Here is a 14,616-nt window from a genome sequence, read left to right on the forward strand (position 1 = left end):
AGCACAAATGAAAAGCACATTCATAGTAATGTGCATACAATGGACGTTCACAGGGCAAGGCATTCCAAAGGGTTTAAAAGCAGAAATGTGAAATTCTTATTTATTTTTGTAAACTATGAATATAATTATCTCTGTAAAGTTTATTTGCAGAATAATTGTCCTTTAATTGTCCTACTTTTATTGGTGGAGTTTTACTAAAATATGCCAATATCAGGACAGATCCACTTTTGCTTCATTATATACTGTGCACTGAATCTCTGGATGACCTACAAAACATGCAGTATAACAGAGCTGACTGTGTGGAACACATTATCCCAAATGTTCAATGCACTCAAAAACGCACACTGGAAGTAATATCAGCTGCAATTTTTAACATCTTGTTCTTGACATTATCCGATTGGACATGTTAAAACAAAATTGGATAAAACGTGAAATAACCATTTTGATAATAACTAGATGCCACTTAAACGCAAATGTACTATGGTTATTGACAATAATGTTGTAATAATATTCCTGAATCATTTATTGCTGCATAATCCCTACTGATTTACGATTTTAACTGTCTGTGATTGTTCTCCAGAAATCCCCCCTCTTTCCACTCTTTGCCCTACATTCTTTTCTTCCTACCATAAGACTTTATCTGATGGAAAAATTTGACTTTCTGACCCATGTTGCTCCAAGTAGAACAGTGTGTAGGAACGCTTGCCAATTCCAGCACTTCACAAGTATGTCTGGGATAAAGCCCAGGCACAGATAGTTGCCATAGACAAAGGGCAATAGAGTGCAATTGGGACCGCCCACTTTTTAAGCAGCCTTGGTTTCAGAAGTGTGTTTCCCTTTTATTTTCCTAATAAGCAATTAAAAAATAAAGAGCTCTAAACCATGCACCAAAGCAACCAGATTTAAAAAAAAAAAAAAAAAAAAAAAGTGAAGACTAAAAGAACAAGGCATTGTAATTAATGTCTTCTATGAGGAAATTACCACTTATTAGCCAGTGAAACACTGCAAATTGCATAACCAAATCAGAAACAATACTATATAAACAATTGGTATTTATGCCATCCTGTACATTTGATGTTTATAGTAGATATATTGAAATATATGTGTTAAACTGTTCCATCATTAATAATAATGAATAACTACACAGGAACAAATGAGTAACGCAATATTAACACTGTAGTAACTTTACTATTAACTAACAAGAAACTCTGATTAACGAATTAGTTAGTAATAGTGTATAGTCGAATTTGATAGTTCACTATAGCTAATATGTAACTACTTTTTTTTCATACCTCCCAGAGGGTTACTAAGAAGTACTATATACAGGTTTCTAATTAATATGAATAACGCATAATGTGTAATTAATTCTAAAGTGAGGATCATGTTAACCCACTAGTAATTACGAAGTCCTTCAGAAGGAATTACTAATTATTTGGATCAGTATTCTGAAGTGAAAAGCATGATAACTCCCTAGTAATGACTGAAGTCACTGTAAGCTTTTGAGGTTTTTGTAAGGTTTTGGATTTTGTAATAATTGAGTCATTTCTAGTTGGTTAACATGATCTTTTCTTTAACAATAATTATACATTTTGCATTAGTCCCATTAATTATGAACCTGTATATAGTAGTTCTTAGTAGTCCTCTGGGAGGTAAGAACAAAACAGTTGTTACAGATTAGCTAATAGTGAACTACCACATTCAACTGAGCACTATTACTTACTAGTTAATCAGGAGTTTCTAGGATGTGAATAGTGCATTACTCATTTGTTTCTGTGTAGTTATTCATTAATGACGGAACAGTATTATAAAGTGTTAACAATTCATGTTGTTTATGAGTGTAGGGAGTCTTAAAGGTGCTGTATGTAAAATTGACAGCTAGGTTGAAATGCGAAAAGTGTTGAAACAAGTATTTGAACTTATAATGCTTCCTACATGTCTGCAAACATATTATGGTATTTTTATGCTTTAGTACAGTCGAAAAAATTACATAAAGCACTTTTAATCACTGTGAGTGGGTGGTCAAACTGAGCTCTTATTAGATTGGTGGGTTGGTCTCTTCAGGATGATAGACAGTGTAGTTATTCACAGATAATTCAGAAATTTCTTAAAAGTTGTTTTGTGACAGAAAAGCTTTTATAACTTTAGAGTTCATGATTCATGACTTTTACATCGGGAATGTCACTGTGAATGTTTTGTGTCTACTTTTTCAAAATCCCCACAATACTGTCAATCATCTCTGGAACACTGTGCTTTATTTGTTGAAAAGTTCAACAATTGAGACTCTGAACGCCTCTTTTCTTGAATTTTTAGTCTGTGCAGGTATTTCTGAGCCACTACAGATAAAGACATCAGGGTTCGGTAAAAAAAACTATTAGATGCGTAAGGAAAAATCAATGACTAATTGCACTAAGCACTTTACTAAAGTTCACATTATAGCCTTTAAAAACACTGCCTCTCTGAGGGTGATCAAGGTGAGACAGGCATTGTAAGTGATACTAGAATGTCTTTGAAAAACTATTTATCTGAAATATCTTTATCCTCAAAAAATAAAATGCTCTAATCACAAAGACATATTTTCCAAACAACATTTTGATGTTTCAGGGCTTAGATCATTATCTAAATGAGTATGCTGTGAAACGAGAGACTTTTTAATGAAAAATCAATATTATATCGAGACAAAAAGTAACACTGAAAAGTGGAACTCTTATTTTCATTTCACCTTGTGTCTTAGTCCTTGTGTTCCCCTGGAGGACATTATCATCAAGCATCCATTTGGTTTCATTTTTAAAAAAATGAAAAGCTATTTGCTGTAATTTCCTGCTTCAAATGGGTTTCAGAAGAGCCATCAATTATAGAGCCATAGATCTTTAAACTGGAACATCACGCTGAGCAACTCTCTGTGATGACCATCTCCACACTGAACAGCATAATATGTTACCACAAGTTTGTTTCACCATCAGGCTTACAGAGTACGAAAAGATATTCAACGTGCCAAGAACGTTGGCAGTGCAGCACGTCCCACACATACACTTGCTTGGTTCAGAAGGTCTTGGAGTGGAGACAATAACTAATACTGTGGCTGTATTACTGTACTAGCTACACACTTCTTTGCATACATCATTTCAGACATTTGAGTCTAAACAGTTCAATCATGACAACTAGCATGTTATTGAATATGGCAATGTTAATGTATTTGGTCTTGGCGGACTAGATCTGCTACTGCTGCCGTTGCTGTAGAGCAAGTATGGACTTGCTACAGCTGATAGATACTCAGACACGCTGCTGTGAGCATGTAAGATATTCTGCGGATGCTGCATAAATATATGTGCATAAGTCCCGTATAAGATAGGCAGGTGGAGCTGGGGGAGGTGGAGGGTTTCTGAGGAACTCTGATAGTGTGCTGTAGGACTAACTTACAGCAAACAATTAACCAGATTATTTAAATGGTAAGCAAGCAATCTCATTGGCTGAAGGATCAGCAGAGGCCAATCAGCTTGTGCCATGCAGTGATGATGTGATTGCTTGCAGACAGCATGTAGGGTCCTCTAGAGTTTCTTGACTGAACTAGATATTTGTTATTTTAGAAAGTTTAGGTGTTACTCTAAAGTCAATGTACATTAGGTCTGTGTTTTCAGGGGCTGCGAGGGAGTCAGAAGAAAGGTTGAGTGAAAAATAATAATAATAATGCACAATTTACAGAACAGATTTATTTACATTTCTCAAATTAATAGAAAATCAGTATTTTCAGACAAAAAGTTTACACATGTTTTTAGTTGCCATAGTATAAATGTGTCTTTAGGCATTTAAACAGCTGCTTGTATTTGTTTTTTAGGAAGGGTGTCCCTCACAAGGGGATCATAACATTTAGGGGTTCAAGGCACCGACAATATATATGAAGAGTTCAGATGCAAAAGCCTCTAAGTGCCATCTGAAATTTTCTTCCAGAATGATCATTTTTATTAAGCTTGTATATTTAAGTTCAGTAATTTCATTTAAATGACCATTAATAGGTCATTTTCATTGCCATTTAAGTGAAATTACTGAATTTAAATACACAAGCTTGATAAAAATGATCATTCTAGAAGAAAATTTCAGATGGCACTTAGAGGTTTTTGCATCTGAACTCTTCATATATATATATTTTAAATATACTATAAAAAAATACTGTAGTATACAACACAAGTTTTTAAATAAGGCTGCAGTGATACATTAGTCTGCTGTTATGAATTCAGTCGAAAACTATTGAATCATCTGGTCTAAAATGACTCGTTCTGAACTGCCATGAGGATCCATTTAAACCAAATTACAAGAAAATGGTCAGGTTTTTGGAACATAAATGTCCAGGCTTTTTTAACAATGCATCTTTTGTGAACAACTCCTTTCTGTGCTGTCAGAGTGGATTGGTGAGGCACGACGACTGTCATTTATATCTCACAACTCAGACTTCTATCCTTGCAATTCTAAGTGTACCACTCACAATTGTAAGAAAAGTCACCAAAATAGCAATTACCTTTTTTTTTTTTTATTCCGGGAAGCTTTCATATGAAATGCTCTAAGTGGCAGGAAAATTCCTTAATGGCGAATTTATGGGTTGGGACATGATTAAACATTAGTGGTTACATTTACTACGAAAATAAGCATGAGATAGTAATATCCATAGGGTATGTTACATCATGAATCATGGAAGGGTTAGGATTTGGAAGATTCAAGCATGTGGTCAGAGATATCCTCTATCCTGAGCCTACAGTGAGTGACCAGTAAAGAGAACCCGCAGCGACAGAGAGTAAGCAGAGAGAGAGAGAGAGAGAGAGAGAGAGAGAGAGAGAGAGAGAGAGAGAGAGAGAGAGAGAGAGAGAGAGAGAGAGAGAGAGAGAGAGAGATAGTAGGATGAGGAAGACAATGAAATGAGGGACTAAGAGAATGTAGAGAGAACAGAGCGAGAGATCAAAGTAGAGAACAGAGCTCTGTTGTCATCATGTTTAGTCAGGGCAGTAGACAGCATCAGGTGACTAGTAGGAAGAGCTCATCTAAAAAAGCTGAATATATATATATATACAGACATATATATATATATATATATATCATTCAATCATCATATTGAATGATATATATATATATGTGTATGGTGTAATGTTTATTTAGAAAAAAAATCACAAAAAATTTGCTGGCAAATATTTACAACGATATTATTACCATATTTTTTTATTTGACTATATTTTAAAAATGTAATTTATTCCTGTGATGGTAAATCATGTGATTCTTCAGAAATAAATTGTATATGCTGATTTGGTGCTCAAGAAACACTTATTATTATCAAAGTTGTTCTTCCTAATATTTTTGGTGAAAATTCTAAAGTTGGGGTAAGCTTAAAAAAATTAATCAAATAAAATAAATTAATAATTTTATTCAGTAAGGACACATTAAATTCATCAAAAGTGACAGTAAAAACATTTAGAATGTTACTAAATATTTCCATTTCAAATAAATCCTGTTCATTAAACTTTCAACTTTCTCAACATTGATAATAATAAGAACTATTAATAACAATTGAGCTCCAATAATAATTGATAATTAATGAGCAGCAAATCATCATATTGAATGATTTCTGAAGGATCATGTGACACTGAAGACTGAAGAAATGATGCTGAAAATTCAGCTTTGATCACAGGAATAAATCACATTTTAAAATATATTCATAAAACAGTTATTTTAAAGTTTATTTTAACCTTCATGAGAATAAGATACTTCTTTCAGAATCATTAAATAGCGTAATTATTTCATCAATGTAAGTAAAAGGGAGATTTTCACCTTTCCCGGTAAGACCATTCCTTAAGAAAGCCCAATCAAATGTGTTTAATAGACAATTAAGTCTTAAAGTTAAATGGGTCTTATGAAAAAATACACAATGTTTTATACAACAGTTAAGTGGCTTACCTCCTCCAGCACATCCGCTAGCTTGCTGAGTATTTCTTCTGAAAGGCCTTGGAATGTCGGAACGCTGTGAAAAAAGATGAATCGCAAATTTGAGGTTTTATGAGCCAACAAAGCTGTTTCCATCAGGTCCCAAAAGATCAAATCTAACCAGCAGAAAAATAACTCATGTGTTAGTTTTAAAAGAATGGCTAAAGAAGGGGTCCATCAGTATAATGAAATTAATTTATTAAAATCAGAAATTAACTAAGAGATTTGGAAAATTCTATGAAATCTATGAAAGATGGTAAATGAACATAGTAAATGCACACAAGAAACTGACAAGCACAATTTTGCAATCTCAGAAAAAATGCCTTAGGTTGAGGTGTGGGTGGACTTCTCATGAGTTTTCTTAAAAAAAAAAAAAAAAGCTGCCAATCATTTTAAATAGCTGGGAAAAACCAGTCAGCCAGAAAGACCTTTCATAGAAGAGCCCACAGTAGAACAAAAATAAAACATCCAAATTAAAATGTGATGTTTTTCCAGATTTAAATCATCTAGGGATCATTAAAGTCAACATAAATTGACTTTTTTTTGTGCACAAAATTACCTAAGTTGTCATGCCTCTAAATCTTGAAATGTTCATCAAGTGACGTTGATCCAATCAGTTCATGATGAAACTGATAGAGTTAGAACATAAAAAAGGGTAAATATGCAAACAAGATGCATTTGCATTTTTAAATTGCCAGAAAAGCACATAAAATGCAGTTCATTTCTGATGAGTGAATGTGGAATTTAACATCTGAAGCTCCTGAGAGGATACAGCAAAAACGAACATTATTTCTGCAATCACATTCTCACTGAGCACACATAGACACCTAAAGCTTCCTTTAAAAGTCAAATCCATTTCTGTCCCTTGGCATCATCAGCCATTCATCTTCCAGTAAAGCCTCTAGGAAATGTAATTTGCAAAATGACATTGTTTTGTGTCGCCAGACGCTTTGGAGTCCATAATTGAATGATTGTTTTAAAAAAAAAAAATTGAAACCAAACCTGACCTTTTAGTTCAAGGATTCAATAATTCATTACACATACAACTATGACATTATCTTCTTTCTATTTTCAGATTACAGAAAATAGCTAACGGTACACTGAAAAAATGTGAAAACACATATGTGACCCTGGACCACAAAACCAGTCACATGGGTCATTTTTTTGAAATTGAGATTTATACATCATCTGAAAGCTAAATAAATAAGCTTTCCATTGATGTATGGTTTGTTAGGATAGGAGAAAATCTGGAATCTGAGAAAAAATTTTTTTAAACATTTGAGAAAACCACCTTTAAAGTTGTCAATTTACATTTGCATGATCATTTACATGATATTTACTTAATATCCTAATGATTTTTGGCATAAAAGAAAAATCAATCATTTTGACCCATACAATGAATTGTTGGCTATTGCCACAAATATACCAGTGCTACTGGTGACTGGTTTTGTGATCTAGGGTCACATATTTTCCAATCATATTATTTGTGATCTACACAACACAATTGCGATTCTCTTCTAAACTTAATTTCTTTGCTTTTGATTAATCTAATTCTCTAAAATGTGCTATCTACTAGATCAAAGATAGGGGATAGGCAATATTTTTTATAAACACTTCTTGTTATACTGGATGAAACTCTCTTCACATCTTGATAGCAATCAATAATAGAAGTGGTCTAAATATTACAAAATGTAAATATATCTTCTGCATGTGGAAGTCTCAGGACCAAGAAAATGTTTCATTGCATTCGGTTGAGAATTACCATTTTTGCACTGAAAGAGGAATATATTGACAATATCTGGTAATCATCCACTCAGAACACCCTAGCAACCATTCAGAACATCTTACATCTGCATAGCAACACCCTGGCAACCACAATTCCCAAAAAGCATTACCCTAGCACAGTGGTTCCAGCCCGTTCTCAACCCAAGGCGTCATATACTGACGCTTCTGACATTTCGTCTACATCGAACGCACATGGCACCCTTTAGCGTCAATATGAGACGCAGATAGAAATGGGCCAGAAGGCGCCTCCTAGCGGTCTAACCCTAACCCTACCCCAGACCTAAACCTACCCATAACCGAACAAAGCTCTGTGCATCTCATATTGACGCTAAAGGGTGCCATGTGTGTTCGATGTAGACGAAATGTCAAAAGCGTCAGTATATGATGCCCTAGGATGAGAATGCGTTGCAGGTTCTCAACGAAAATCCGAAATTGACAAAATTTCTTCCAAAACTTCCAAAATTTGTTTTTGCCCTGATTCACTTATAACTTTGTTTTGCATTAAAAATACGTTCATAAGTGTTCATATTTTAGAAGTATTCATGTCGCATCATACATAAATGGAGAACAGTTGCTCCGGCTATGTATGGTGTAGAAGTGGCATAGTGGCATGGCAAATTTTGGTGTAGAAATTGACAAAATTTCTTCCAAAACTTCCAAAATTTGTTTTTGCCCTGATTCACTTATAACTTTGTTTTGCATTAAAAATACGTTCATAAGTGTTCATATTTTAGAAGTATTCATGTCGCATCATACATAAATGGAGAACAGTTGCTCCGGCTATGTATGGTGTAGAAGTGGCATAGGTTAGTCATCACAACGAGCGATAAAGGTTGACATTAAATAGATCTCAGTTAGTCAGCTTGAGATCCTTTCCATCTAGTTATATTTACTCAGCCTAGTAGTGAATGTTTTATGAGCAGTAGGATAATCTCGACTGCTAGTAGAATTTTCGACCGCTAGAGGAGCAAAAGTTACATAGTGTACTTTTAAACTAAAAACAAGATTTCTTGATTGAACTCACCCCCTTAACAACTTATTTTACTCTCTTAAGAACAAGGATTCCCAATGTCTTGGAAAACCTGGATATATGGGGAAGTCTAATTTTAAAAGTGAGACTTCTAGACCTGAAAAAATCATGTAAATCAACTAAATCTTATAATGGGTATTTTATAGTGAATTTTCATTTATGCCAAGCTGTAAAATCAGGAACAACTGTAAAAGTCATGGGGACTTTGAACATTGATGTGGACAATGGAGGTCGGACAAGGGTCTAGAACCACTGCCCTAGCACTCACATTTTCACTCAGAAACACTGTAAAAAAATACTTTCTACTTACAATTCATACTAAAATATGAATGCAAAATCCATAAATGCATACGTGAATGCAATTTTTATGGCAGATATTAGACTAATCAATATATTATATCATAAAAATAAGAATGTTCTAATAAAGCAAAGCTATTCATAAACAGCTCATGGCCAAAAATCTATATTTTCAGACAAAGGGAGTGGAAGGAGAAGAATTAGACTCAAACGAGGAAAGTGAATGCACAGAAACCAACAGCACTCTAATCATTATCTGCCCTCTACCTCCGTCTAACCAATACACGTTTCACTTTCCGCAGAACAACAGTTGATAGTAATATTTTGGGAGGTGAAATGCCATTTAACTCTCAAAGGTTTCTAATCAAAACTCATCACCCGGGAGATTAAAGATACACAGCAAAGGACACCGAGTGTAAAGCCTGAGTTACCGGAGATTTTGTAACCATTCACTTGTGTGTTATTCATTCACAATGAAAATCAATGTCTTTTATTGTATACTGCTGAGGAATAGACTTCTTTCATCAGGAGTTAGGAGCAGGGCCGGATTAACCATTAGGGCAACTGTGCTCTTGCCTAGGGGCCCATGACATAGGGGGCCCTGACAGGTAGGAAATACACAGAAATTTAATAAAGTTATCAAACTCTTTACGATCTTCTTCACTGCATAAAGTGCATCTACGCGGGTTCACGCGACTTTCCTCCCTCCCCGCTGAACGCCAGCGATTACTAATTCGTGAAATGCACTCCCGCTGGTTGAGCGCGGTGAAGTTCGTTTCAGTTTCGATATTAGCCGGACATTTGTTCTATAGGGTCGGTAGTCTAACAAAGATATCAATAGCAAGATTAGTTTTAACATTATGTGACCATTGTATATCGGCATGATGAAATATTCGTTCAAAATCATTCGTGCATTAATGCTGCATAATTATACCTGAGAATGCTTTGACGCGTTTCCACAGCGCACGATGCTTAAGGGAACGTCTGCCAATTCCACCAACTGCGTTAAACGTAGTCTATAATTTGTATTATTTAAAATTACTTTTAACATTTAAAAACAGACGTTTTCAAATTCCAAAGCTTGCAGAAGGTTCCTAATGTCAATACTGACTTTACAGATACAGCTTTCCTGGTAGCCTTGAGTAAATTAACATGTCTAAGAAAATGATTAATAAAACGTATAAATATCAGTTGAGCCTATGTTTATTTTCGTCACTGACACAGACGAAAATGAAAAGACTATCAGTCAAAGTTCAGCTTTAGGAGAGGTAGAAATAGGCCAGTATAAGAATACTGAGAGAATAAGAAATATGAAGATGAGGAGAGAGCAGACAAATAATCTAATGACAAGGTTTTAAAGCTAGCCTATTTCTTATAATTTTTTGGCCTTCAAAAGTCCTAAATTGCACATATGTTGGTCAGAGAAATCCAAATTTTCTCGGGGGAGCATGCCCCCGAAACCCCCCTAACTACGGGGGGCCTTGAGTCTTGTTGCCCAGGGCACAGGAAATTGTTAATCCGGCCCTGGTTAGGAGAGGATGAATCGAAATGAAAAGAGAAGCAGCCCACCTCTTCAGGAACTCCATGTACTCTGCATGCTTGATGAGTCCGGTCCTCATCATGATGGTCTGGAAACACTGGCGGTCGATGGCCCATAACTTCACATTTGTGAGGGCTGAGAACAAAATATGATACAAAATAGGTAAATAATACCCACACTCATGCAGTCGTCATTATATAGCCATGTAGCTGCGCAAAGTCATGATAGTGATTAATATATTGTACTACATCATTTAGTCTGTGTGTGCATGTGTCTGCGTGTTTGTGTGCGTTGCTGTCAAATCCATTAATCACGAATAGTTGCATCTAACATAAAAGTTTGTGTTTACATTATATATATGTCTGTGTGTAAATATATAACAATATATACACATATATATATTATATAAACATATTTGTATGTTTAATGCGATTAATCGCGATTAATTGATTTGACAGTACTAATTTATATACATACACATTATGATTAACATAACACATTTAAGATTACATTTACATTTTACATCATTTCTTGAATGAGCTTGAAGTTAAAAATGAGATCAGGTTAAAACTACATTCTTTAAGGAAATATAATTTAAAAAGAGTTTTTTTTATACAATAATATAAAATAATATGCATCAGGATCTAACAATATCACTGTCTTTATTCTTAGCATTAGTACTAGAGATGTTGCATTGCTCACATAAGTCATATTTCACACTGTTGAGCTTCGCTGACAATCATTTCTCAATACAAACAAACCTTATGTTTGTTAAAGGTCCCATGTGAATCATATTTATAATTTAAAAAAAGGTCTTTCTACATCCTTGAATGCTACAAATCAATAGAACATCATTTTTTTGTGTCAAATTAGGGAAATGCTTTAAAATAAAAATGTCAAGACATTAACTTTGGCAGCTCTAATTACTGCACAATTAAAAGTGCCAAAAGTAATCAAATTTAATTAAAATTAGTCATTGAAGAACAAGCAACATAATTTTAAAATAAAATCATTTAAATAATTTTTTTTTTTTTTTAAACATTTAAATTAGCCTTATCTTATACTTCCTAAATTATTCATAGAAGCTGGGTGATTAAAACAATAAAGATCATGTAAACAAAGTAAATAACTTTTCAATCAAAATAAACAGTCCATTTGCAGAGTGATTTGCAGACATGTTCCATCTTACGTTCCCCATCATGTAAACCTCAACAAAAACCAAAACCTCTATCATCATCTTTTAGGGACATTGTCACTAATTCTGTTCCAGCCTAATTGATTTTGCAGCCATGAAATGCAGTCAGAGCTTGAGAGAAAAGGCACATTTGTCTGTGGTGACAGAGGCAAAAAATGGTTGTCACTCAATGACATTACCAATATATAACTTGCCTTCAGGAAAGGGCAATTGCCAAATTTTTTGAAGCAAAGGCCCATCGGGCCCTCAAAATGTGACAGGTCTATGCCAGAAATTGGCATAAACCTTCAAAACAGCTATATCGTTGAGAGCTCACTCATGGGCCCACATTATATGCCTTATACGCAATGTTCCTCTACAGACTGAGTGTTCAGATTTTTAAATGAGAAAGTGTGCAAGTGTGGATTAGAATATGCAGTAATGCAGAAATATTAAGATTAGCATGTTATTATGCCTTTTCAAATGGCCAAAGGCTATATTCTTACCCTAACACTGTAAAGATCTGCAGGTTATCAGAAGAACAATATACTGAAATGCTCTAGAGTGCTTGTAGAGACCGAAATGATGGCACAACTACGGATGCAAACACATCTCATGAAATAGCAGAACAAGTGTTTCCCACATAATAAACCCTCATTTAACAGGAAGGCGTTCACGAGCACACATCATTTGCACCCTCATGCAGCGATCACAAATGATTCTTGCACAGGAAATACTTCACAAAGGACCATTTTCAAAACAAAAATACACACTCCCATGGTCATAGCAACAGTATGGGGCACATTAATACAGTCGCCTATTTCCTCAGTGAGAGTGTTGTGTTTTAATGGTTTATTATATTATACTGTATGTCTTGACCAATTATTACTTCCTGTGTGAGTACACTGTGTGTGCGTTCAAATACACGAAACCAATTACAAGCTTGACATTTTCTGGGTTTTGTAGCAACCTTTAAAATCAGCACATAATTCTCTATAGATGTCAAAGAAACATTAGGCTGGGTGAGTGATCAAATATTTAAGGTATGTTATATATTATTGTGTTGACTCTATAAATATGAAGAATATTGTGATGATTTTGTATAATACAAAATATGATTTTTTTTTTATTTGACCATTAAGCATTTAAAAGACCTCAGTACCCAGAATCATTACAATGAATCAGATTTATCAAACTGTCCATGAATTAGTGAATCAAAACACAGACTCAATGACTCACTTGTACATTTGACATGCTTTAATTATTCAACATTGCTATTTATCGGGGTGTTATATTTGTGCTTGTAAAATAAAATGTTTTATTTAGTTAAAAACACAGCAAATCCATAGATACTGAGATCATCATCAAAAGAATGAAAACACTGAGATATTAAAGTCCCCCTGTGGTGAAAATCAAGCTTTTAATGTTGTTTGTATATGTCTATGTGGTGTTTTTAATATGCTTTAAGACAAATTCATAAGTCAACACCATTGCTGAGTATTTTCTCCTTAAAACTGCAGTGAACCAAAGACAGTCTCAAAAACGCGGTTTGAAATCGCTGGTGTTTCTGACGTCACAAACTACCTTGTAACCAATCATAACAACATGTGATCATCAACGAGTGGATCTCTGAGCTGGTGCGAGTGAGTGGAGGCGGGGCTAATTTGCATATTCATTGAACCGTGTATACTAAATGAGGCAAGAATGTAGAGATACATCCAAGCTATTTTAAGGCATAAAAAAAAAAAAAAAAAAAAAGGAAAAAATGTTTAAATATATCATTTTGGTGATTAAAGATGAGTTTTAAGGAATGCAATTATTGACAACAGGGGGACTTTAATGTTTTTTTTTAGCACTACTGTAAATCCTTAATTGCCATTACCAACTTTTCAAGAGATGGTAAAGAAAATTATTAAGTTTGAGAACCACTGAGAGCAGTGCAAGCAACCACACCTGACGTGAAAAGTGGCCTATACCTGTATATAATTCCAATTAAGATGCTGTTTCTTTGGAAAATTTAAATGTCAGTGAAAGCAAAACTCAGAAGAAGCCAATATAAGAATCAGGATTAGAATAAAACACCTCGCTGAACAATTGCAGAAAGGATAATTTGACTAATTTCGATACAAATAACCAGAATGTTGCCACTTGGCTGCTCTTGGACTGGGACGTCTTGTTTAATCTGAATGTGCTGCATAGCTTTGGATTCCATTTATCCATGAAGCCAAATCAAAATCCACTTCCCAACACCTTATTAAATACTGGCTGAGTGCTTCCTCTGTCTCCGCTTTTCACTGGGGAGCAAAATGCAAAACGTCTTTGTAGTTGTCTGTCTCTCTGAGTGGTTTGATCACGAGCCATGCTGTTGTTCCTGTCATTCGTATCCGGCAAACCCTCCACTGGCCAGGGAAAGTCTATTCCAGTTTAACCTTACCACTCTGATTATGAAAACACAAGCTTCTTTTTGATCCCTAGTCATGACGTTCATTAGCGGGATGTTGATTATGCAGTCATAAACCTAACTGAGATGCTAAGAATGAAGAGTAATGATCAAATGCTCTTTGATGCTCTTTCATGAGAGGGTTTGTCCTACCAGTGTGCTTTTACACAGGTGTGCAATTACTCTATATAAATATATCATTAGCTATACAGATAGACCTCTCAGTTATCTTCAATGTTTAATACAATCAGCTGATGTTATGTTAAAATTAAAGTTCAGAAATCTTCAGTGCCTCATGGTCCAGCTGTGACTTGATAAGGCAACAAGCATTAAAAGCTCTTAATCTCTTTCCTGTAGATTTGTTTTGATACCAGAATGTCAGAAGTCGA

The 14,616-nt window shown here is 34.7% G+C and overlaps 1 protein-coding gene across 2 annotated transcripts in view; it reads right to left on the reverse strand.

Annotated features, from left to right (window-relative positions):
* The window catches only part of LOC308706881 (cGMP-dependent protein kinase 1-like), a 144,641-nt gene that overhangs the window by 7,639 nt on the left and 122,386 nt on the right, over positions 1-14,616 (reverse strand). For both annotated transcript variants that reach the window (XM_081392754.1, XM_081392753.1), the window contains exons 4-5: positions 10,643-10,748; positions 5,935-5,998 (exon numbers count right to left, since the gene is read on the reverse strand). In XM_081392754.1, coding sequence (XP_081248880.1) covers positions 5,935-5,998; positions 10,643-10,748 — 170 coding nt within the window. The remainder of the gene's footprint in view (positions 1-5,934; positions 5,999-10,642; positions 10,749-14,616) is intronic.

This window comes from Scardinius erythrophthalmus (genome assembly GCF_964197995.2).
Source record: "Scardinius erythrophthalmus genome assembly, chromosome: 18".
In the NCBI taxonomy this organism is placed as follows: domain Eukaryota; kingdom Metazoa; phylum Chordata; class Actinopteri; order Cypriniformes; family Leuciscidae; genus Scardinius; species Scardinius erythrophthalmus.